The sequence below is a fragment of the Cuculus canorus genome, chromosome 1 (genome assembly GCF_017976375.1).
Source record: "Cuculus canorus isolate bCucCan1 chromosome 1, bCucCan1.pri, whole genome shotgun sequence".
In the NCBI taxonomy this organism is placed as follows: Eukaryota; Metazoa; Chordata; class Aves; order Cuculiformes; family Cuculidae; genus Cuculus; species Cuculus canorus.
In genome coordinates this window covers 115,192,350-115,217,207 of record NC_071401.1, presented here as the reverse complement: position 1 = coordinate 115,217,207, position 24,858 = coordinate 115,192,350, and the positions used below count along the sequence as shown (strand labels likewise).

The 24,858-nt window shown below is 39.6% G+C and overlaps 1 protein-coding gene across 6 annotated transcripts in view; it reads right to left on the bottom strand.

Moving 5' to 3' along the window:
* CD47 (CD47 molecule) overlaps positions 1-24,858 on the bottom strand; it is a 38,112-nt gene that overhangs the window by 4,278 nt on the left and 8,976 nt on the right. Inside the window, exons 4-11 of one of the 6 annotated variants that reach the window (XM_054068755.1) lie at positions 23,619-23,720; positions 23,148-23,240; positions 22,501-22,596; positions 20,627-20,719; positions 19,122-19,153; positions 16,766-16,790; positions 16,073-16,100; positions 11,487-13,649 (exon numbers count right to left, since the gene is read on the bottom strand). In XM_054068755.1, the coding sequence (XP_053924730.1) occupies positions 16,075-16,100; positions 16,766-16,790; positions 19,122-19,153; positions 20,627-20,719; positions 22,501-22,596; positions 23,148-23,240; positions 23,619-23,720 (467 nt within the window). In that variant the 3' untranslated portion in view covers positions 11,487-13,649; positions 16,073-16,074. Of the gene's footprint in view, positions 1-11,486; positions 13,650-16,072; positions 16,101-16,765; positions 16,896-19,121; positions 19,154-20,626; positions 20,720-22,500; positions 22,597-23,147; positions 23,241-23,618; positions 23,721-24,858 lie in introns of those variants that run through there. The other 5 variants (XM_054068749.1, XM_054068773.1, XM_054068777.1 and 2 more) reach the window with 5 other exon arrangements.

Here is a 24,858-nt window from a genome sequence, read left to right as displayed (position 1 = left end):
CCGCCAGCAACTGTTTCCTACCGTGTTTCACTGCTCTGAGTGTCACGAATGAGTGAAAAGCATGGCATGGGGAGAGGGCCCGAGATAAGTACCACAAAGATATCTTTAGACCTTTTACGTTACAAGGTTTCAAAGCAGTTTAAGGACCTACATACTTGTTGAAACAGCCTGTCCAAAGGCTGTTTTCTCTTTGCTTTAATAAGTTGAGAGGTTAAAATAAACCAGAATTTTTAAGCAGGTATTTTTCAACTGTTTAAATTGGCTGAATTTAAATTCAAGCTCTATTTTTCTGATTCCCTAAAGAAAAGCTGGTATCTCAAAAGCTCAGGGCTTCGGTTCAAGTGATTCACTCTGCTGCAGATATCATCTGAATCAAAACAAAGCATGGATCCAAAAACCACACTCACTAAGGAAGAACTAAGCCACTAAAACCACTTGTTAATTGGCCTTTATGAATAATCATGACATATTTCCCCAATTGCTCTCTTTTAGCTTTGTTTTAGCAGATATAATCCCCTGCATAAAAGAACCCCCACCAGTTTGGAGAACATTATCCTCAAACACAAACAGCCTCTGGAAGCAAGATGGGCCTGACTGTCCAAAGTATATGGACTGGTCATTAAAATGTGATGCTGGGGATCCTTCTCCTCACCGGAGGACGGCTGTGTGCCTTTTTGGCACAGGATATACACATGTTTTCAGAGGCATTCCCAGGGAAAAGCAGTGCTTTGCTTCTCTTTTTGTGAGTCCTGCAGGCTGTTCCCCCAAAAAGGAGCCGATATAAACTAAAGAAATAGTTTGGTGCAGCTACACCTGATGGAAATGATTTTCACTGCTACCACTGTCCTCAATATTTCTAATGATCCAGAATCCCAACTAGCCTCATGCAGGAGTCATCACTGCACACCTTGCCTATTCCAGGAAATCACAAGCGGTTTCCTTCCCTTTCCATGAAACGTAGCTTCAGACCCTCCATTGCGTCCTTTCTCACGCACTTTACCCTGAGCTGTAGTCATGTCTGTCCTGCCTTGACAGGAAGTTTTGCCTGCAGGTCTAGCCCTCACAATTGCAACATCCATTCTCACAATCTGATCACCATATTTCAGATCTCTCTAATCTCCTACAGGCTAAGATAAAGCAACAGGGCTGTAGCGTAGCTTTGTGAAATAGAAAAGTCCATCAATGCAGCTCTGAGTGCTACATCACTGGACACGTACACGTGTAGGAGACCATTCTGCTGCATCAATGCATTGTTTGAGGAACTCAGTCCATTCAAATCTGTGTTTTGATCCTATGTTTTCTCACCATACCAACCCTTGAAATGCAAATTCAGAAATAATGCGCTGGGTCAGCCAAAACTCATTAGGTGTCTTTACAAACAACTACACTGGGATACTGCCTAGTTGGCGTGAGTGCATGTGTGAATGCATATATGTTTGTGACAAGTGAAAGGTTGAGATTTTCAAGGATTCAATGGCCAGGATGAGAGGCTTTTCTTTTAATGCAAGCAGAGATTCCCATGTAGCTATGCGACACCAGTAACTGAGCCTTTAGGAAAAGTACCACCAGCAAAAATACTCATGATTAAATAGAGTGGCTGTTCCCCTTTTGCGACATTCAGCTAGTGGCTGTCCCTGGCAGTGGCAATCACTCGGCCTAGCTTTGTCCTTCCAAAAGGTAATCATCAGAGTCTTAGCTACGAACATCAAAGACAAACCTGCCTGAGGGCAATCTGTTCCCATCCTAAAACAAGTGATGTATCTTGCCTCGTGGATGTGCCTTTTCTCTTTTTTGGCTGTTGAGGAAGCCTGTGTGAGTGGCTGACGCTCAGCTGTTCAGCTGGTAGATGACCATTATGGGATTAAGTGAGTCTTCCCTCCCGCCTCAAATACACAGGGCTCTCCTCTGTGAAACGCAAAAGGGGATCACCCTAGCAATCACGCACTCCGTATGACATCATGCAGTCAGGAACAGGAACAGTTAGAAACTGAGCATGGTTAAAATTTAGGAAGAGGTTAAGTAGTTGTACTACACCCAGTCTTGATAACCAGTTTTCCTTTTGCAAGGAAGAATCATAAATAAGGCAGAGGAAATACAAAGAGCACGCAATTCCCATCATTACAAGCCTCGAGTTTTAAAAAATATCTGAGCTATTGGAATTTTAAAGAGAGAAAACAGGTGCAGGTTACTTTAGTTTGTAGATTTTGCAGCAGTATATTTTCCAAGCAGTATGGATTTCTGCCAAGTCTCCTTGCTGACCCTCCAAAAGTCAACCACCTACTAGACAGGGTGATTTCTCAAAAGTTGGACAAATATTGAAAATTTGCTTCCTTGAGGTGCTGCTTCACTGATCTCTAAAGTGTCTGCAGAGGAAATAACAGATAAAACCATACTGCCTTGTCTTTGTCATCACTTTGAGTCCTCCACATTCTTCAAGAACAACAGTTCCTAACCATTATTTTTAAACAGTGTGACTGATGCTGTTCCCTCTCTACCCCACCCTCACCATCCCTTGCCTTCCAGCCACTTTTCCCTCAGGTAACACCAGCAGACCTGGAACAAGAAGGCGCAAGGACCAAAAGTCTCCACACGTCATCATTTCCACCATGTGCTGGTGCCATGCCTCTCTCAGTGAGACCACAGAGCCCATCGATGTATGGTCCCGGCACTGCATACGGCAGTAGCTCCTGACTGGGATTGCTGGGAAGGAACTGCCACAGTGGACAGTTTTCACCTTGGTTACTCTTCTTGAGCTATTAAAGCATAAACATAAGCATTGGAGAAAGGTAGCTTTAAAACTCATCTGGTCTGTCTCTCCATCTCAGTGCAGAGTCAGCTTTTTGTCCTGTATTGCACGTTTGGGGAAGTGGTTATTGCCCCATTTATCCCTTTTGTTGTCACACCTTGCCATAGATTTTCAAGGGTTTGTTTGTTTTTTTTTTAACTGAACAACCTGTCAGTTTCAATCCTTCCTCTAAGGCCATGTTTTTTCTGGACTTGGGTTTTATTTTTCAGCCTGGGCTCTCCTGTAACCTTTCCAACAGAGCCACAGCTGAACTACAGCTCCCAAAATCCAGCTGGGGCTCTAACACCTTTCAGCAGAAGGGAAAAGCCGCAAGTCTCCTTTAGGCCATCCTCTTCTTCCTCCAGCCTGATGTGGAGCATTTCTCAAAAACAGCACGAGGTCACTCGGCCAGCTTGGATTCAATCAAATTTTTCAAATGCTACATAGACACTTCTTTGTTTGCACAGTCTGGATTTTGGTGTGCATCTGCCTGCTGTGGCGCATCCCTCTTTTCCCCTTCTGCCTTCCAGGTCCTCTGTTATAGCTACAGATGATCATTTCCAGGTGGTGGCAATTCCTCCACTGTTTTCAGCCTGACTGTGTCATCCACCTCCTCCTCTTGATCAGGAATGCACAGAAAATACTTGTGGTTGTGTATGCACTTGACCACATAGGTGTCGGCTCAGGTTAAATAATTTAACAGCTTCCAAGTTACTTGTTTTATATCGATGTTCTGTCACGTTGCTCTAAGAGCAGCTTTTGACCTGGTCTGCTTTCTTCATTCGTTGCTTGCATTCTCTCACCAATGGGCTGTGATCCCTTTGAGACTCGAGAGCAGTGACAGGTTCCAAAATGGGGAGAAGGTTTAGGACTACAGCACTTGGAAGAGACTACAGCTTTCTAGGCAGACAATCTACGTTTCTTAACATAGCCCTCAACTGTTCCGCACGCTCAAGCCTAAAAGCAGCTGTGTTGACTTTTTTCTTTATTTGCCTTTCTAGCAAACTGAAAGTAACCTTTTGCTTTTGTTGGCACAGGCAATCTCTTTATGGGCAGTTTCAGCTTAGTCATGCAGTGCCAAAAGAGGAAGGCCTGCTATTAAACCCAAAGCAAATGAAACCTGGTACTGGTGCTGTGTTGTAGGAGTCTGAGATGCTTTAACCAGTATTTCAGAGGCTGCACCTCACAGAATCCAGCCAGCTTCGCAGAATAATGGGGAGTAGGTCCATGCCAGCAGAGTTTGCCGCATCTGCAGACTACGGCGACCTGAGGGCTACAGCAGCAGCTGCTCTGGGTGAGGGTTAAAAGTGATGGGGCAAATTCTTCAATGGGAGCCTGATCCACCAGCCACCCTTTGGAGGCTCACAAGAACATGCATGGGCTCGAGGGAGTGGGGAAAGCACACCCACTTAAGCTATTTTAGGCTAGCACACAGGGAAATCTCTGTAATTCTGTAGTAATGGGAAGAGGAATTGCCTCTTCTAGAAAATGGGTGGGGTGGGGGGGTGGTGTTTGCATGGCACAGTTATTGAAGCACTCTGTGACTTTGGGTTTCCAGACCAAGAAGCCTGGAAATGAGTGCTTATCTCTTACCATCTCCGTGATACAGTGGCAGCACCATCAAAATAGCTGTCTCTTCCCCTTACCTCTCCCACTGCTCTTGTTAATGTTTTGGGTGACCTGATTACACACTAGAGTTAAAAGAAGGTCACTTTGGTACAATCAGACCATGGGAAGCATAACCCGGTACTATGAAAAAGGTAGATTATTAGTGCTGTGGTTAAAAAGCCCATGGCTTACTGCATTAGGTAGTCCACCATTTCACTTCTCTAAATTCACTGTTGTGGCAGGTGTGAAGAGAAAATCACTGTGAATAAGGTGATGGAAGTGCAGCTCTGCTCACTCCACCCTCGCCTTGCGCCACTCCAGTGAGAGCACTCATCCTTGCTCTTTAGTCCTCTGCTGGCAAAAATGTGTTTTGCTTTCTTTGAGGTCATCAGAACACCTTTAGCAATCTGGCTGGTAAGAGATCATCTCAGTGGCTGGTGTTGTCTCCAGACATCCAGCTACAGAAACATGCAGACCTCAAGTACTTTTAAATGTCATCAGTTCTTCTTTGAGGGAACTTCAGCACCTAGAGATACTCAGACTCCAATGAAACATGACTGTCGCCTACACAAACTGCTTTTAAAACCCTTGTACGGGCAAAGCTACTCTTTTACTGGGTTCCTTTTCAGATCTGTAGGAGCACCATGTTTAGTATACATTAGTATGCTAAAATACATGCTTACAACTACATGCATGTACTTTCCCTTTATTAAAAATAAAATTCAGCTGCAGATTGACCCGTTTGCTAAAGTTACCTAAAAATCCAGAAAATAGCTCCCTTTCTCTTGTTTTTCTTGGTGTAGATCATTCAGACCTCATCAAACCAGAATGCATACAAGGTCCTGGAAGAAACTGTACATCTTGAGATCAGGAAAGATTTCAGCAAAAGGTTCCCAGGTCTTCAGACTGGTACAAACAACTTCCTAGGGCAATGCTTTCTGAGACTGCAGTTTTGATGCTTCCCTTTTGGCCTTTAGGCTTAACATTTTCCTGGTGCTGTGAGATTTGAGTGAAGTGCAAGCCTTGTGCTGGGCTGAATCTCTCTTGCTGTGTCACTTCCAGGGAAGGCAGCTAGGCAGGGGACACACACTTTTCAAATGAAGAAATTTATACAGAGCCGCAACTCCAAAATGCTGGGATGCTTTGGAATGAAATGACAGGTCTCACTCCTCCTCTCCAGTAAGGCGAAAATCAGCTTGAGCTGAGCTGGTGATGGCAAACAACAGGGATAGGCCTCAAAGTAAGATGCAGGTTTCTATCACCCACCAAAGGGGCCCAAAAGCCCTGCTGGAGCACGGCCAAGGAAGTTAAAGGTGTTGGAGCACCACAGTGCCGTGCTAAAGGCAAGGGAATGCCTAGTCCACCTTTTGGTAAACTCTACTACCAATTAGAGCTGCTTCATGCTGATGCCACACCGCCACGCACCCCCCAAACCTCACAACCAGCTCAACATGGAAAACATGCAACTGAACATGCAAGCCCACCTCCTCCCATTTCCCAGTCTCTGCTCTTTTTTTAAAGCCTCATGAGCTCCAAGCACTTTCTCTTTGCTGCTCACGTAGGGATGGATTTCAGCCTGGCAGAGTACTAGGTACTTGATACCTGCTAGGTATCAAGGAGGTTATTTTGCTGAGGTTTCCCAGCCTGGGACTGCAATCTAGATTTGGAATAGGTTCAGGCATGGAGCAGTCCCTCAACAAGTGCACATGGTAAAGAGGTTTTTTTTTGGACTGTTGGTTTATAAAGGAGTAATGTCCTGTACCTTTTGGCATGGGGCTTTTCTCCTCTGCTACTTGTTTTGCTTTAGCATCTTTCACATCCTGGCTCTGCGACACACACCAACTTATTAATTCACCTGCAGAGCCTGTCAGAAGTTCATGCTGTCTCCAAGGAAACATTAAGTTGATGCAAAAATAATTACCTTTTTTTTGTTAACTGTGATGCTTATTTTGTATTAAACTTTTATTTAACTGTGCTCATGTGGTGTACCAATTTAAAGCATGGAATTCAATCTACTTACTTATGGTAATTGTTTAATTTTCACTGTTCATTCTTTTTTATATTACACTGTCAAATGAAAGGGGAAAAAAACAAATTCGAGTTATTTTGTTGTACGACTACAAAAGAGGACACACAGCAGCAGAAACTGCTAGCAACATCAACGGAGCATTTGGCCAGGGGACCGTCAACAGATGTACATCTCAACATTGGTTTCAAAAATTGCATAATGGAAATGAGAGCACTGAAGATGAGGAGGGTCCTTCTGTGATAGACAACAACCAACTGAGGTTGAAAATGGCCATGACAAAGTCTGCTCTGGACTTCTTTTGCACAACAAAACCAATCCATTTTTTGATCACCTGGTGAGATGTGAGGGAAAATGGATTCTATATGACAACCAACAGCTTTCCACACAGTGACTGCACTGAAGTGAAGCACCAAAACGCTTCCCCAGAATGAAGCTGCACCAAAAGAAGGTGGTTATGGTCCCTGTTTGGTGGTTGGCAAGTGGAGTACCAATTCTTGAATCCTGGCAAAACCATCAGAGCAGAGAAGTATTGCCAGGAAAGCAACAAAATGCACCAAGAACTGCAACATTTACATCCAACACTGGCTGATCACAAAGGCCAAATTATTCTTCACAGCAGCACCCAATCATATGTCTCACAAATGACTGCAGAAGTCGTGCAAACTGGGCTACCAAGCCTACCTCACCTGGTTTACTCACCAGACCTCTCTCCCACTGATCACCACATTTTCAAGCATCTTGACAACTTCCTGCAACAGAAGGTTTTCCACAACTAAGCAGTAGCTCCAAACGCCTTCAAAGAATGCCTTCATCAGTTCTAAGGCTCTAGAATTCTATGCTACCAGAATAGAGATACTTTTTTCTTGTTGGCAAAAAATTCATAGATTCTAATGGTTCTTATTTCAATTAATAAATTTTATTCTAAGCTGAGATCTACTGCTTTGAAGTTGATGGCAATTATTTTTGCACCAAACTAATACTTGTAGTTCATTTAGCTGGCTGGGGGGGGATGGGAACCACCTTCTCCTCCATCTCCTTCACTGTGACTGGCACAGTTATGACATATCCTTTCATACATTAACCATACAGCACTACTAATGCTGTAACCAGTTTCATTTCACACTCAGTAGTACATTTAAAACCGTTTCTGCTTTGGTGCTCTGGTGTACTGTCATTGCAAATGCCAAAAGCAGTCTCATGGTCCAGAATCATTTGCTGCTTCTTTTATTGCCCATTACTATTCAGTGTATATGATTAACTGGTGAGCTGGTATAAGGGGAAAAAAGGTAGCGTAGAAGACAACTTAACAGGGCTACATTAGTATCCACGCACTTTTATTTAACACAGCTGTAAGGCTGGTAAGGTGGCACATGTACGAGGCAAATCTTGCACCCTGCTTCACACAAAATGACTCTAGTGTACATCCATCCCTACTCACCCTCACAACTAGGCTGGGGATCCCTTCCCCACCTCTTGCAGGCAGTCAGGTAGGAGAGGATGAGCTGCATGTCCCCCTGTCCCCCACAGCCTAAGAGAGGACCAGCCATGCTGCCACTGTGGATGCAGTGGAGGAGACACCAGGGGGGTTTACCAGGAGGAAGGCGGCAGCAGCGGCCCAGCGCCCCTGCCCAGTATTCTGCTGCAATGAAGTTATCCAGTGGCTGCAGTAGCAGGCAAAAAGGCAGGTAACAGTACTGTAGAGAAAAAGTAATTGCCCTTCTCCTCAACCTTTTTTACCGAAATTTCTGACCATCGTTACGTTAAACAGCAATACCACGGTACTGTTGAGCTTTCCCAGTCTATCAAAAAAAAAGCCCTTATTTTCTCCTGCCTGCATACCAGCTAAGGGAGGAGGAAGCACGAAGGACATTTTAAGTTCCTACAGTTGTACCTCCTTAACTGTTTCCATGCCAGCCAAAACTTCCTAGAATATAAACTGCCTCACTGTCAAAGCCTGATGTACTTAAAGCAACTTTTCCTTTTCTAGCTGTAACTCTAGCTACAGACGGATTGTGTTTCAGAAAACCTCGCTATTTCATAACTGCAGTGCAGGGTACAGTGGCATCTGTTTCCATACCACTGTAACTGATACAAATTGATCCTTAAATTCTGTGTTCCTTGAATCAAAGCTTCAAAATTTTACCCAGCCTGATGCCTCAGTGCCTTCAGAGGTCTGTGCACCACAAAGCACCTTTACTTTCAATTCACGTTTAACATGATGAATCCTGTCTTTTCCACAGAGCTCAGCTAGTAAGAGATGTCTAAATCGCCTTTTGCTTCAGTGAAACTCTATCTTGACTGGTTATGCTCAAACTTAGACGAAATTGTAATGAATAGACCTCAAAGATCTCTATTCTCCTCAGAGTTGTCTTTGAACTTTTCATTGTTTGTGCTTGGATGAACATTCATATCAACAGCAGAGTGAATTTCTACTTTTTTTTTTGCATATTCCTAGTTTATTAAAGAATACTGCCTTATTACACAGGAAAACAAACAAAAACCAAAACCCCAACACTCAAAATACAATCAAATGCTCTTGCTCTGAGAGCAATTCCTGCTGCATGTGTGGTAGAAAAAAAGAAAAGTTAAGCAAATGTAACCAAATAACACTACCATCAAGTTGGCCCTGAGGTAGAAATTCTGAGAAATGTTGCCATCCTTCATTTTTCCACAGGTTTCATAACCACTCCCAAGTTTAACCCATACCTACCTATTGTGTATTCTTAAAAGAAATGTGAAATAAAACCCTACTAACTAGTTTAAGCAATCAGTTTCAAAATCTTTCATTATCTGAAAGTACAAAAATTGTGCACAACAAGTAAAACTCAGTACTTCAAACAGTTTCTAATTCAAGTTGATGGCATGCCAGACAATACTCTGCACCAGTTAGTTACTATGCCCAAGGGACATCACTGAGGTGTGGGGGTAGCAGGCAGACTTCAGGTGACAACTGCATGTCCCCAGGTACCTCTACCTGGTCCGCTGGTTGGTCACATACAGAACCCAGAACTCCTGAAGGGTCCAAAAGTACCACTATTAAAGTCAAGTTCGAGAAATTGTTCACACTCTTCCAGCAAATCCGCAATTCCTAAGCTGTTTGAAATACTTCTCCCACCAAATGTGTATTCATGATAGTCTCTCTCCCCCTTCATTGCACTCACTCTCCAGCCCAGTAACTTCAAAAGCTTCTTCTGTAGTCTTTAAAAACAAGCAAGCAGGCAGAACAGAAGGAAACCAAAACTTGTTTCAACACTGCAGTTCTCCTCCCCCAAAACAGATGATCCATGTCTTCATGTTATTTATATTTGCATACTAAATTTTCTTTCCAATTCATCAATCCACTGAAATATAGCCTGGTTCTACCCTATTCTTGTACTTTGTAACTGCTCCTTCCCCATATATCGTAGCCCAGCTGCAAGGGGTGGCCTGGGAAAGCCAGCCCTCAGTGATCACATGCAGGCCACTGCAAGCGCCTTGTGTGGAGTTTGGAGCACATCTACCAGGTCATGATGTACCCGCATCAGATCTCAGAAGCACGCACAGTAGGCAAAAAAAAAAAACACTAACACTTAGCAAGAGAAACAGTCCTCTTGCCAAAATGAAAGTTTTGAAGCAAGATGTGTTTGAAACCAAGATTGTGCCAGTCATATCTATGACAAAGGTAAAGAGCACTAAGCACAAAAGAGTTATTTACTGGAGAAAAAAAAACCAAACCAAAACAAAAAAAAACCATAATAAAAATAATCCTGTTAAATGGGAGGAATTGGAGGATGTCCACTTTTGCTATTAGCCAGGTAACTACAGCAGTAAATGTTCAATTATGGTGCTCTGCTAAAGCACTGGAGCCCTTTCAGAAGGACTCTGGACTGGATGGTTAGGTTTGGTTGATTTTCCTGGTTTACCTGACTGGAACAGTCTGAATTATAAGTATTATATGACTGTATTAAGATATTCTCTAACCACTTACATTTAATAACCACTGCATTTCTCAGCCCAAGGTTCAAGCATGCAGTTTTCCTGAGCTTTAGGACCAGGAGCACTCTGAGCTTACAGTTTACCCTCAGAAGTTCACATAGTGGTTGCAGGTAGGTCCCTGCACAGCAAAATTCTAAAGCTTTTAAATTTCATTGCTCAAACTGCGGCTCACGGCTCCCTTAGAGAGGAAAGTGTGCCGTAGGGAAAATCCCAAGACTGCGGAAGAGACCTTGAAATAACGGACCTGGTTCAAATCATCCTGAACAATCAGGGAACTGCTAATAACTTTAAGCGTCCCTATAAGCTCAGCTACACAGAAGGGGATGTGCACATGGAAGCACTTCCATCCAGACAGGATTTGCAGCCTTCTCTCATTTCTCCACTCTGAAACAAACATCAAACACAACTTCAGAAAATCGGGAACTTAGGCAGCTCTGCTTTAGCAGTAACACAAGAAATCCTCTCCTCACAGATACATCATTTCAGCACTGCAAAGACTGACTAGAAGCATGCACTGCTCCACCATGTTTTTAGTTACACTAAAAGTGTAACTTGTTCTTCCTCAGCATATATTTCCTCCCACAGCATATTTGGGTGACATTTAATGGCTGAAGTTGGTCAGCCCGATTCAAGTTGTTAGAGAGCAACCCACATACTCTTCCCAACTGGATGACCTTTTTAAGGAGAAAACACCAAAACCTCACAACCAAAACCATATGCAACAGCCCGAGCAGCACTGAGAACATTCTTGTATATCTATTAAGTAACCTGGGGGAAGCAGAGGTGTACAGGTAGGGAGAAGAGCAGCCATGACTATGAATTATGGAAGCAGTTATAAAAGTTTAATGTGATAGCAACAAGAAAATCTCTCTCAAGAACAACTTAAAATGACTTTATTTTATAAGTATATTAGCACAATATTTACAAAGTTGTTTCATGTTTCATAAATAAAAACATTTTCTTGGGTAGAGACTATAGATCTAGATATTTAAAATGTCTATATATTTATATATACACACATACATACACACAAACGGAAGCACACAGTTATGAACAACTTTGGTTTTAAATTACTGATGGGAATAAATATCAACGATTGGGTGTATCAATGTCTTTTTAAACTCTCACTTTTAAATTTTTACTCACAAGAAATCCAGAGCACTGCCCTTTACACAACAGGATAGTTGGTTTCTCATATTTCTGGGGCAATTGATTCTGCAGCCTATACATGGCCGCTGAGCTCCTCGGGTTTCAGCAACACCGAGTAACAGCTTGGCCTCATCCCAGTGACACAAACTGGTTCTACTGCAGTTTGCTTTATAAATCTAACACAAAGCTATTACACATATTGTTTTTTATAAGGCAGAATACCTCAACAGAGTTCCAGTTGGTTTGTTTTTTATTCCTTAACTGCTCAACTGTCAACTTGCCAGAGGGAATCACTAGTTGTAAACAGGGAGCTCTGCGGAGTACCTAATCAGGTAAATTCTTACACTGAACTGTTGATGGAGAGTAGTCTCTCACCTTTAGGTACTGACGGCTGTGATTATGGAAAAACTTGTACCAGAAGATTTATATATAGGAGTTTAATTATACGAACACCTCCATTGACAAACTTTAAGCTATGAAAGTAAATGTAAACTGTATGTGCTTCTTAAATGTTATCACACAAATAACCCTCTTCACTGTGGCTGGTTCTACTGATTTTAGTGAGGGCTCTAAGCAGTTCAGTCCTGCAGCCCTAGCAAGAGGATTGTTTATGACAGTAAGTATTGTAAAAGCAGATCCCTCAACACTATTTTGTTGAATTCTTGAAGAAAGGTGTCTGCATTGAGACTTGCACCCCAACATGCAGAGACCTGAGTCTCTGCAACATGTACCCACAACATGGATATGAACTTTAGTTTGTGAAATCCAACTCTGAGACACACCAGATTACTCACAATCTTGAAAAATACGGATTTTATTACACTGCTCTTTAGAAACAGCTTTCCCAACAAAGTTTTAAATTGTTAGAAAGAAAAAACCATGTGTGCCTTTGAAATAAATTACCTTAGTACCAACAGGAAGCAGTGTCAACATTTCTACAAAGTACACATGAAGTCCAAGAGAAGATAACTACATTGGAACAACTCTCAAAACAGTTGTAAAACCTCATGGAATGTGCAAGTCCTAGAAAACTGATTTTTAACTGTAACACTTATATATACACAAACTGAGACTCATCACTTCTCATCAGCTCCTCCTCCTTACTATTTTATGTATTTGTGACATAACGGCAGCATCACAAACTTGGGTCAGAAATTAAATATCTCCTTTGTCCATTCAAGAAAAGATTTTAAAACTGTCAAAAATACACTAAACAGGACAACTCCTATTTTTGTGAAGCATTTGTGAGTTTTACAAATTCACTGAGTTAAAAAAAAATCTGAAATTGCTTCCAATACCACATACTGCACAACATAAACACAGCGAAGAATCACGTTCAGCATGAAAATTACAAGTTGCTGCGCTCCATAATTCCAGTGCTGAATTAGGCTCCAACAGCTGAGCAGTTTCTCATCGAGGAATACAGAAGAGACATGGAGAGCTCTCTCACTGGACTAAAATATCGGCCACCAGAGCATATATGACTACTGCCCATAGAAAGGAATGCTACTGTTCCATGGAATTAGGAGAACTCAGTTAATAACTTAAGGAGAGCTGGGAGTAAACTTTGTACTTACGCAACTGTGTGTATAAGCATTTTATTTATTTTTTTTAATAAAGTTTTGATGAATGTCAGAAAAGATGTATCGTACAATCTCTACTTCCTGCATGTATCACAGACATAAGACCATACTTTGCCCATGCACACAAATAAAGAAAACAATAGCCTAGATGGTATTGCAATCTTTGGGGTAAGCAGGCCCATTATCAAAGCAGAGACTAATGATAGTTTTTGAAAATAATACCACTAAGGATTGCTACAGGGAGATTCCTGTAGTGGGCAAACAGTGCTTTTTATATTCTCACCCTCAACCAGACCATATATACCATAACAAAAGAAAATAAAGATCACACGTGGGCAAACACACATGTTCCTCGCTGCAGCTGGTGTGACTATAAAATTACATCATTTATATCAAAAGCACTTTTGCCACACATGCAAAACAACTATTTCCTGAATTTCTTCTCTTTGAGTAGTGCATCTTCAAGGCCACGGTGTATCAACAACGGTGTACTTTTCATGTATCACATAGCTCGTCAGTTCTGGGAATTAAAAAAGAAGAAGATTGTTTGGGAAGAGCAGCAACACTTTCTGCTGCCTACTCAATTTACAGCTTATAAAAATGACTTTTCATTTCAAAGTCTGAAAGCATGCTTAGCACTCAGATAATGGAAAAGAGCAATACTCACAGCAAGAGCTGTTTCAGCTTCTCCATAACAGAAAAGCAGACATTGCCTTAGAGCTCCAACTTATTAACTGGAATAAGCCGTAGTGGCTCCCAGCCTCAGCTGTCTGGCCTGTCCTGTCTTTACTCCTAATGCTGGCACACCTTCACACGCCATTTTTTTAAGATAGCATGCTTCAGCATCTGACTCGCTCCTTCAGTGTGTATTTAGGCACAGAGCAAACAGAAAGAGCTCAAAAGGTTCCTGCCTCCTGCTTTGCATGTCAGAACCCTTGCCTTCGATCTGTATCACCTGTTATTTTTAGGAATCATCTTTAAAGGCAGAAAAAGCAGACTAACTCTACCATAAAATTCAAAATGGAATGGATAATCAGCAATTTCAGTGTTTCTGGAAGCTCTACCTCAGCACTAACAGAGGAGGCTGGTTTTTTATAAGCCTAAATGAGACCCAAGAAGAAACAGTGAACTTATGTAAAATTGAATCTCCAAGCAAAAATCTGCCTTGTTCTTCAGCAGTATGTAGTAACCTTACTGATCCCATCCTTATCTCCCTTCTGGTCACTTTTGAATGCAACAGAATGACAAATATCTATTTCTTGATCATCAACAGATGCCCTGAGGAACAAGAGTCACTTCTGAAGCATAGCCTACATTCCATCCCTCCTATTTCAGATTATACTAAGTAGCATACATTTTAACAATGCATTTAGAAGGCACCAACACAGTTGTCCTTCATACTGCAAAAGTGCTTGTATTTCTATTGGTTTAGAAAATAATCCTATGGTGTATTTGGATGAATCACACAGTAGTCGTAAGTAACCTAGCAGTACATTGTATTTGTAAGGAAGCCCTTTTTTTAAATCAGCCGATATACTTTTTTCCTGATCAGGACTAACTAGAACTTCATTTATTACCACATTGTCGATTCATACCTCCTAGAAGTGGCATGATATGAAAATATTTCAAGTAAATTAACAGATTTAGAGTCATTTTATTCTTTGTCCTGACCAGTAAAATCTTGCTAATTTGATGTATGAGTACTAGGCTTGAAGGTTGAGTGACACCTCATGACAAGCTTCCTCAAGTTCTAGGAAGAAACAGAAGTACCAAGAGCATCAACAAGTGCTCTTCTATCCTACCTCCATGTAAAGGAAGTACAGCTTCTGAACAGAAAAGAATCAATAGAAGACTGGTTCCCTTTTCATCTCTGAGCATCTAATCTAAATTTAAGCTCTTCAATGAGAGCTTAAAATTTAAGCCAGGCAAACTGTTACTCTTCTGATGGATATGAACTACAGGAACCAAGAATCTTCACAAACACGACTACCTGCTTTAGGTACCAGTTTAGGAATTTGACGCCAAGTTACCACTGTCCTTTTCACTTCATGGCTTATTATAAACTAGGAGGAATCTATTTACATGGAGTCGGCGTTACAGTCTTGTAGGCTATTACAAAAATCAAAAAACACTAATCCCAACACTGAAGACACATAAAATCAGAAGAAATCTTAAGTTAGGCCAAGATACTGCAACACGCATCTATGTTTGCCATATATGGTAGATCTTTAAACATCAAGCATAACCAACGGGCAGAAGCCACAGTGCCCTTTAGATCTCAAAGTTTAAAATTCAGGTTTGCCAAAAATAAGTTTAAATTATTCAAGCAGTTCTCAATTTTATTGTGTGAAACTGTTTCAGTTGTGTTCATTTTTAAAGACTACCATCTGACTCAGAAAAATAATAAATTGAGTGAAATCCGATTGGCATACAAACAACTTATCAAAACCAAGACAATTTAACATCTAAAGGAGGGCAGGGAAGGAAAGTCTACTTTTAACCCACTTTTCCGTGAACTTCCATGGGAGATCACTAATTAAACACATAGAGGAGGCTTAGTTGTATCGACAACAAGAAGAAACCTCTAAAAACAAAGACAACAAGCCACTGCCAAGGCAACACTCCATGCACCTTAAATACTATATAAGCATAAACAAAGCACACAAACTATTTGACTTTCCACATTTTATCCGGAGCACACTACGTAGTAGTTCTCCTTCACTGACTTATCCTCTTCACTGTTTAGAAATACACATTCTACCCCCATGTATGATAGAGAAAATATATTCATCTTTTCAATGAAACTTTATTTGAATAAGAACAGCACCTACAATTAAACCTGTCCTCCAGGTTTGATCAGACTAGCACTGAGTAACTCTAAACACCAAAATCCCCAAATATATGTTTATTGAAATAAATATTTGGAGATATATTTGGACTTACCATCATTCTAACATCACTCCTTTTGCATCTTTAAAAGCCAAACAAATGGATTAGTAATGTGCCAAAGAGCAAGAAATGCTTCATAATTACTATTCAGATTAATTCTAAAATTTAGGTTAAAACTTGCTACTACTCCAGCATGCCAATTAGTAACCAGAACAGCAAAACAAAGAAAAGAAAACAGAAAAAAATCAGTCTCATCCCATTCTCACTGAAAATTTCCCCCATCTTAAGCACTATGAAAGTATCCCAACAGCACAGCAGAGTTTCCCCAACCCAAAGAAATAGCAAAAGATCAGAGTGACAAGGACAGATTTTGCTACAATCGTAAGTATTCCACCAAGATAAATGGTCATGAAGAAGAATTAACAATAACTTTCAAGACCTGTCCCCTCTTTTTCTCTTTTTCTTTCTGCAAAGCAAGAAATATAAGGATATAATACCCTGGGATATTAGATTTGTCCTAGAACAGTGAAATAATGCCACTGGCTAGCAAGCACAGTAGCATAGAAAGGGGGTTTGAAGCTGCAGGCATAATTTCACCAGGAGATCAAACTCTTACTGACTCAGAGCCACATAAAGTGACATACCGATCTGCCATTTCAGTGCTGTTGCGTCAAGAACTACAATTATTTTTCACCTTTTTCCATAATTAATCTCTTAATTAGAAGATAAGCCTTGAATATCACCTACCATTTAGTGGTTCTTCTACAGCTTTCTGCAAAACATTTAAAAATATATATATGTATAAAAAGTCTTCATGTTTACTTTTGGCTCGCCACAGTTAAATTACTCTAATTGACATATACAGTAAGTAGTGATTCTACAAAAATGAAGAAAGCTGAACGTTAATAAAATTATTGAAGAGTACTGAAAAAAAATACATGAATCCATCAATAACTGCATTGCCCAAATTATTCTTCCCTGCTGTAAATTTTTCCTCAGACAAAATACCTCTAGGTGGCAGCAAAAGGCATGCAGATACTACTTTCAAGCTCTAAAATCTGATTATTTCTGTGAATTAATCAATGGTTAGTAATAAAGAAGCATGACATGAAAAAAAAAAAATAGTTGCCAAGCAATCAAGTGTAATCTCCCCCAAAAGGAAATACACCACAGTTGTGCATTTAGTCTGGTAGACAATCATCAGAAACAACACACACAATCTACAAAAATGTTTAAAAAAAAATTATCAGTAATTGGTTAAGATGGCAGATTTCAAAATATGCGCCTTTTTTCACTCAGACTCAAGAAAATATCAAGCGTCACTTTGCAAGTGTGGCCCAGTGTCAAAATTAAGCACTTCACCGATATCAAGTTTTCCACAGTCTTTAGATTACACAGAATTGAAGTGTATCTTCAAAATTACATCAAGCTTATTTATTGCCTCAAAATACACTAATATAAGCTGAAGAGCCCTTGATGGAAATGAGCAACATTTTAACACACTTTAATTTCCACTAGATCTTTCCATAACTTCCATAAGCTCATGGGCACAAATCTTCATCACCTGAATTCCTGTTATCTGACCCTCCACTAACTGCAGCTGCAAACACCATATTTTTATCGGCTGAGATTTCCAATGATCTCTAAGTTTTAAAAATTTCTTTTAATTTCACTCCTGATTAAAATTCAGAGAGTAACCTGGTGTTCAATACTACACAGCTGTGGCTATTTCTTTATTTGCCAAACTGTCAGTGCGCTGCAAAACCACCTTGTGAAGAGAACAGCTCTAAAGAGAACAGTTCCACAAAGGATGTTATTTAGCATGTTGGCTTCTACATCAAAGCTTATTTACAACCCAAAACTACGTTTTAAAAAAAAAAAAATCTCCTCTTGCCCCGTTTGCTTCCATTCTACAAGTTAACATGCTCATTTTTGAAAAAGGCAAGATTGTGCTTCGAAAGAAACATTACTCTAACACACTTCTCTGCTCATTTCTGTAACATAACGAACTTTTTCCTTTTCTAGTTTTTGTTTGTTTTTAAAACTCCATGCACTTATATTCATTCCATACGTAGGGGACCAATCCTCTGAAACACTATTCCTTACACTGAAAACGGATGAGAAAAAGCAAAGGAAAATAATAATAATGAAAAAATATATCTGTTGTCCTAACTGTAGTCATCTCTCCTGCCCCACTCTTAGAAACCTTTCTTCAGCAGCTGGGTCTCAGGCTGCAGACTGAAGCGGAGACCTGGAAACGTGTCTTAAATGTTTTCTTGCCAGCCACGAAATGGGATGACTTAGTATTATTTGCCACACTCCCCTACTAAAAGAAGACTTTTACTGGTATTTCGCAGTTGTGCCTCTCTGCTTGCTTCTACAAAACTCCAGAAATTAGGCAGTTCACATTCATGGATCACTAGGAAGGACTGCGTAAGTCTGATCACCAGGAAGCACTGTGTAAGTCTATCAAAATTACTGTTTTAGGAATGATTACTCTAGAATGCAACACCACTGATTGAAAAGCCATCCTTAAGAAAAAACAAAGTGCTTTTCCATTTGTTCTGTGTGACCTAAAGACAGACATACTCTGCCTTCAGACGGTTGCATCTAATTAAAGGGCGTTATAGGAAAATAAGAAAACAAAAACGATCCGAGGCTCTAGCACCCATATAGCTGGGAATTCAAGAGCATATTAAAGGGTTCTTGCATAAAAGACCACAGGGAAAAAAAAAACTTAAGTCTTTGTTACTACAAGGCACCTAGACAAAAAAATTCAATGCTATTCCCCACTCACCTTCATGAAAAAGCATTTTTATTAAGGTGAGCAAAAGGTCTTTATAAATTCACGCAAAAGAGTGCATTGTAAAAGAACATCAAACTTCCCTTCACATCCACCACCTTTTTGTGACAGTCTGAGACTCCACACTCAAGAGGGACAATGAAGACCACCAACTCACTCAACAGTAGACATCTGTTACACAGCCAGAACTTTGCTTGCTACCAACCTGGTCTGAATTCGAACTAGTGAAGAAAGGTTCAGTATCTCACTACAATTCCCTGAGCCATCTAGTCACCCCAAATTTATTAATTTTAGGCTTACCCCTGGACGAGGATGATCTTTCATTCTGGAACCTAAAATAAGTACAAAAAACATGACCAGGCAAATGAACAAATGTCATGATCAACTGAATATCTACTGATAAAACTTGGAATGGAGTAACAACACACAAAATGGAAGCTTCCCCTCTGCAAAGCTCCTCAAGATGATGATCTGCAAATTCTTAAAGCCTCTAAGCATTCCTCTGTTTAGGAACTGAATAATCTTATCACGTACAGTCTATGAATCGTCTCACTCATGCATTCAGCTCTAAAAATGAATTAGGCTACACACTACTCTTTGTGCTTGTTTTGGTGTGCTGGAATCTACCCCAACGGTCACATTGGACTTAATCAGCCAGCATAATCAAGCTAGAAATGCAATATTTTTGCAGACCATTAGCACACAGCATCAAAGCCATGTATACAAGTAGTCCAAAGTCAATAAAAATTACTTTTATTGTTGTTAAAAGGCCTGCTGAATCTCCGTCACATTTTTTACTTGTCTTCATCTATCTCAGATATCAAATATTAGGCATTCTGTCTTAATTTCTTCTTTAATAAAAATCATTCCTCTCTCAGGGTCTATTACTTCTGACCATGGCCACACATAGCATGCACATGGAGGCTATATAGTTCAGTCCACACTATGGATTATGCTCACTGTATTAAGCACCAGCTTGAATCTGGAAGCAACATATCCTCAGCTGCATGGTTCTGCATCCAAACTAAAAGGCTGTTTGAAGAGCCTTCATGCACATCTAGGAATAAAAGTCACTCCACTCTCAGATTCAAGCTGAAAAATCCACTTAACGTTATTCTGTGGTGTGCCAGCTTAGAGATGTTTGCACCACATTCCAATCACACAGCTGTAGTTTTTGCTTATTTAGCAGGCCTGATTGACTTTCATCCGTTTAAATATCTCATCTTTTTGAGATCTGGTGTACAGACCAGCTTCTGACACTAAGCATTGGTATTCTTTGAGCCTAGCTTTTAAAATTAAACATAAGCAAAAATAGGATTCACTAAAATTAAAGCTGTGCATTCAAATCGCTCTTATTTTAACCTACCTCTAACTGGTGGAAATCACGAGTCAGATCTTGCTTCTTTAAATTCATATTCTGATAAGCTTTTGTCTGCATTACCACATAACTCACTCTACAGAAACTTTGAAATTCTTTTGCTTCAACTAGCCAACTGTGTAAATACAGAGCTTAAACAGCAACATCCATCCTACAGTTGAAACACTCTTACTGAAGAAACCTGGCTGTGTCGATCTGAAGACATTTTATTAAGATAACATGTAGATTTCTTTATGCAAGATGCTCCATAGCGTCTATAAAACAAAGCCAATATTAACAATTTTTAATTAATTTTATAAACTATGTATTGCAAAATCGCACCTTACGTTCAAATAAGCTAGGTCTACCACTGAGAAGTATAACAGAGAAAACTGCTCTTCTGAACATTTAAGTGCTAAAAAAATAAAGAATAATTGGTGTTACTTACCCATAATTAACACGTAAGCCAGACTAAGCAAAGTTGCAATAGCCATAACAGCTAAGCCAGCAATCACAACAGATGCATGTAACGGAGGACAGGCTGTTAAAAACATCATGTGAGAAACTGTATCATCTGACACAAGTAAAAGCACTTCTATTTTCCAGTATAATTAAATACTAAAATAAATAAGCACCATAAAATCAGATGTGATTAGTTTATCTTTCAAACCTATTGCACAACTACTTTTGCATCATTTTTGCTCTGTATACATTCTTTAGTGATACTGAGGCATATACTGATTTATCCTGCTTAGTTGTAGTATTCTGCTACAGTTTTGCTATCTACTGTCATCCACTGCAATTGAAAACATTCTTTAACTAACTGTATTTTAAATTTAAACTTAGATCTTCAATCCCAATTATGTGAACTATAATTGCATTAGGCTGGAGAATTTAATACTGTTACAGATAAAAAAATGGAAGAAGGGAGTAGAATATATACGACTGTAGTTCTGAGGCAAATCCACCACAGATAACAGAAATGCTCCATGTTTACAGGTACAGGAGCAGGAACAAGAGCAGGAACAGGCTGTTACCAACCTCACCACAGCACACTACAGAAAATCCATGTTCCCTGAGCCTTGTTTCCAGGGACTTGAAGTCACTTAACTTCTTAGGATAAGCTATTTCTACTGACACAAAAGGGTCACTAAGCTAAACTTCAGGAGATACAGGTAACTTGCATCTTGTATCACCCGATAAAAGGTCACCCGGAAAAACTAGGGAGACTTTCCATTTGTGAGAATAAAAACATCCTCCATTCTGTATTACTCCAGAGGATTAATGCTTTACCAGAAATCTCCCATCAGTTTATTTTTCTATTACATTTGACAACACTTAGGTGCCTCTTACAAATACTTCTGTAAATACTAAACAATAAGCACAGAACTCATATCACGACTCCGCTGAAAGGTCTATCATTTCACCCGTAGAAACCACTTCAAGAAGAAATGTTTTCTTAAATTCCTAACCAAAAAACAATTAAAATGAAGAATAACTCTCTGAAACAGTAAATCAGGGATAAAAAGTGTTTCCAACAAACATCAGTATGTTTTCTACTATTAAATATACCACCAAGGATGCCTAATCCTAAATTCACCCTTTTCTCTGCTGTGAGGTTTTCTGGTGGGCTGAGGAAGAGAGGCATGGGACAAAGGGAGGGTTAAAGGCAGGGATAAGCGATATCACCGTGTGCGGTGTTTAGCGGGTGTACCTTTGCAACAGTGAGTTTTTCAATGCTAAAACAGAATGCCAGCCACAACCGGACTTAAAACAGTCCAAGAATGCTTCCCAGTTTACTGCCTCAGCATTTGTCTTCTGAGGCTGTTTCAATGGCTTTCATTTCCCAGTGATGCAGTCAGTCACATATAAGCAGAGATTAACAGGGAATTTCTGATTTACTCATCGAACGTGAGAAAACCATTATGATTCTAGTTTAGTTTCTATATAATCTAGGCCTCGGTAAGAACAACAGTAAGAAAGATCAATGTTGGTTTTAGGTGACTCTTCAGGGCACCAACTGTTGCAAGATTGAAATAATTAATTTTTTTTTTTTTTTTTAAAAAAAGCAACTGCTCATAGAATACAGTCACGCTGGATACAGTCATACTAATGAAACGGATATATTAATATTGCCTATTGCTATTCTTCTTTCGTCAGATAAAAGCATTAATACAGTAGTCCTAAAGTACATTTACAGAAGTTACTTCTTAACACTCAATATAGTTAAACCATTTTCACAGCACTTTAGTGTTAGAAATAAACAAGCATCAGGTACAGACAAAAGTAAACAGACACTTCTACAGAAGATAAATTGCTTACCTGAGACAGACAATGCAAAACCAACCACAGCAATTATATAACCAAGAATTTGCAAACCTATCAGAACAAACGTTGCTTTTGGTAGACTATCAAAAACTGGGAAAAACAGAAAGAGAAACAAAATCATAATTTTAAAAGGTTAGCTACAGAGGCACAAAAGATAGATCACTCACATAAAGCTACAAAGCAGATTCTCCCAAATTCTAAGCTCAGCCAGCCAGTGTGACAACAAAACTCACAAGGCGCTGCAAGTCACTCAGGGCTCTTGTAGGTATACATGCACATGTAAAAATATATGTACTTATAAATAAAATTATAAATAAACAACAGAAAAAACAGAACCCATGCATTGTGAGAGTTATTCATCCCGGTCCCAAGACCCAGGAAGCAAGAGAGCAAGAGCAGGAATTACTCAGAAATCCCACCCTAGATCTAATTTTTCAAGTGGGTAACTTATACTTCCTCCCTAAGCAACTTAGCCAAGCACACATAGGTTAAACATTTTGGTTTGAGATACTAGGAAGGTCAGGAATGCAGGAAGCGTTTATAGCACCTATTTATAAAAAAGAAAATAGCACGCAGATTATGAAGGAGGAGCTGTTTTCCCATCAGTATGTTCTTGAGTTAATAAATAAATAAATACTCACCAATTCCAAACATCAAGTACTGAAGTGGTACTGCAACCACAACAGGGACTACAAGTAGGCCAAAACCAGCTTGACTCTGTGTATTATAGCCATCTGCAAATATTTGCATAGAAATTAGTACAACAGAAATCCTTGATTGGAATAAAGCAACAAAAGTAAATCATTAGTACCTTCAAGCTTTTAGGGTCTATAAAAAAGTCCCACTGAAGCACGAGAAAACACTCCCTAGCTCCTAATATTCATCAAAGATAGCAGAACAGAAAGCAGAAATAAATTTGGGACTCTATCTCCTCATGATCATTTAAGGGCCTGATAACCATAATTCTGTTTCTGTTGTATTCTGTATTTTTTTTCCATTTAAAAATTTGTAGATGGTAATTAATAGGTGGTAACAGATCCCATACTACTGTATGGTAGAGATTCATTTGTGCTCTTATACCCTTAGTCTAGGAAGACAATTTTAATACTTACCTTGAACAAAAAAAACAATGCCTACAACAGCAGCAACTGTGAAGATGAAACCTGTTCCAATAAAGCAAATTTTCTTCTGAGGTCCAAGTCCATATTTTATTGCTTAAAGACAAAAAAAAGAGAGAGAGGGGGGAAAACAATTATACATACATATTCTCTCACTAAAACACAGATTTTGTGATTAGGACTGTTGTCTCAAACAAAGAAACAAATTCCTAAAAAATTAGAACTAGATATATTACCAAGATTTCATTTGCTTTCATTGTTTGATATGGTTAATGTGGGTTATTCAGACAAGTGAAACTTGGCATTGGTGTTCTAGTCAAATTCTTAATTCCACCCTTTCTACCATCGAGCTAATGTTATAACTTTGGGACACAGTAGAGGTTAATTCAAGTAGATGCACTACTGGCACTACAAAACCACAACAATGTATGTTCCCAAGTGTTACACAGAAAAATCAAGCCCAGTTTAACAAAGTATTTAAAGGCATCCTGTAGCACTGCTGTATTCACACATTAACTAAAATAGCGCAAATTAAACAGGTAAAAAACCCAAACCCACTTAAAGAACCAAACTAATTACCTTCACGTTTTTTTAAATTTAGAGGCAGCAATTTCTTTTGCCCACAGAAGTCACTGACCTCACAATGAAGTACTTCCCCATGGATGTATCCATGCTTATTTCAGGACAATTATTACTTTCTTACCAAAATGCTATAAACTTAGTTCTGCTACCAATGCAAGGCAATGACAATTCCTGAACACATCGGGGAATCTTACATTATGAAAATAAAATCATTAAAAATACATACGTTACTTCTCAACCTCTGACCACAGATGGACCTTTGAAGAGTCACATACAACTTCCAGAGGTACATGAAAATGTAATCAAGCAAATTATATATAGATAGGTGATCGTGTGTGATTAGTATAAACCATCATGGATGCATGTTCTTTCTGTCTCTTATGGACTCAGCTCTAAGCAGAAATTATATTTTCTTTTTCAGAAGTCTACAAACTGAAAAAGGCTAAAAAAATCTCAAGGACCAACGCAACAAATTGCACCACGAGAAGCCATCTGAAAGTCTAGAACATAAAGCAGACTCTGCATTTCATAGGTGTTGGACAGCAGCGTACAAGGAACACCTAAAGAGGTATGAGACTGGTGAATGCATTGCCTCTAAAAAAACATTTGACAAAATCACTGAAGTCAGTTTTAAATTATAACTTAGCCAGTG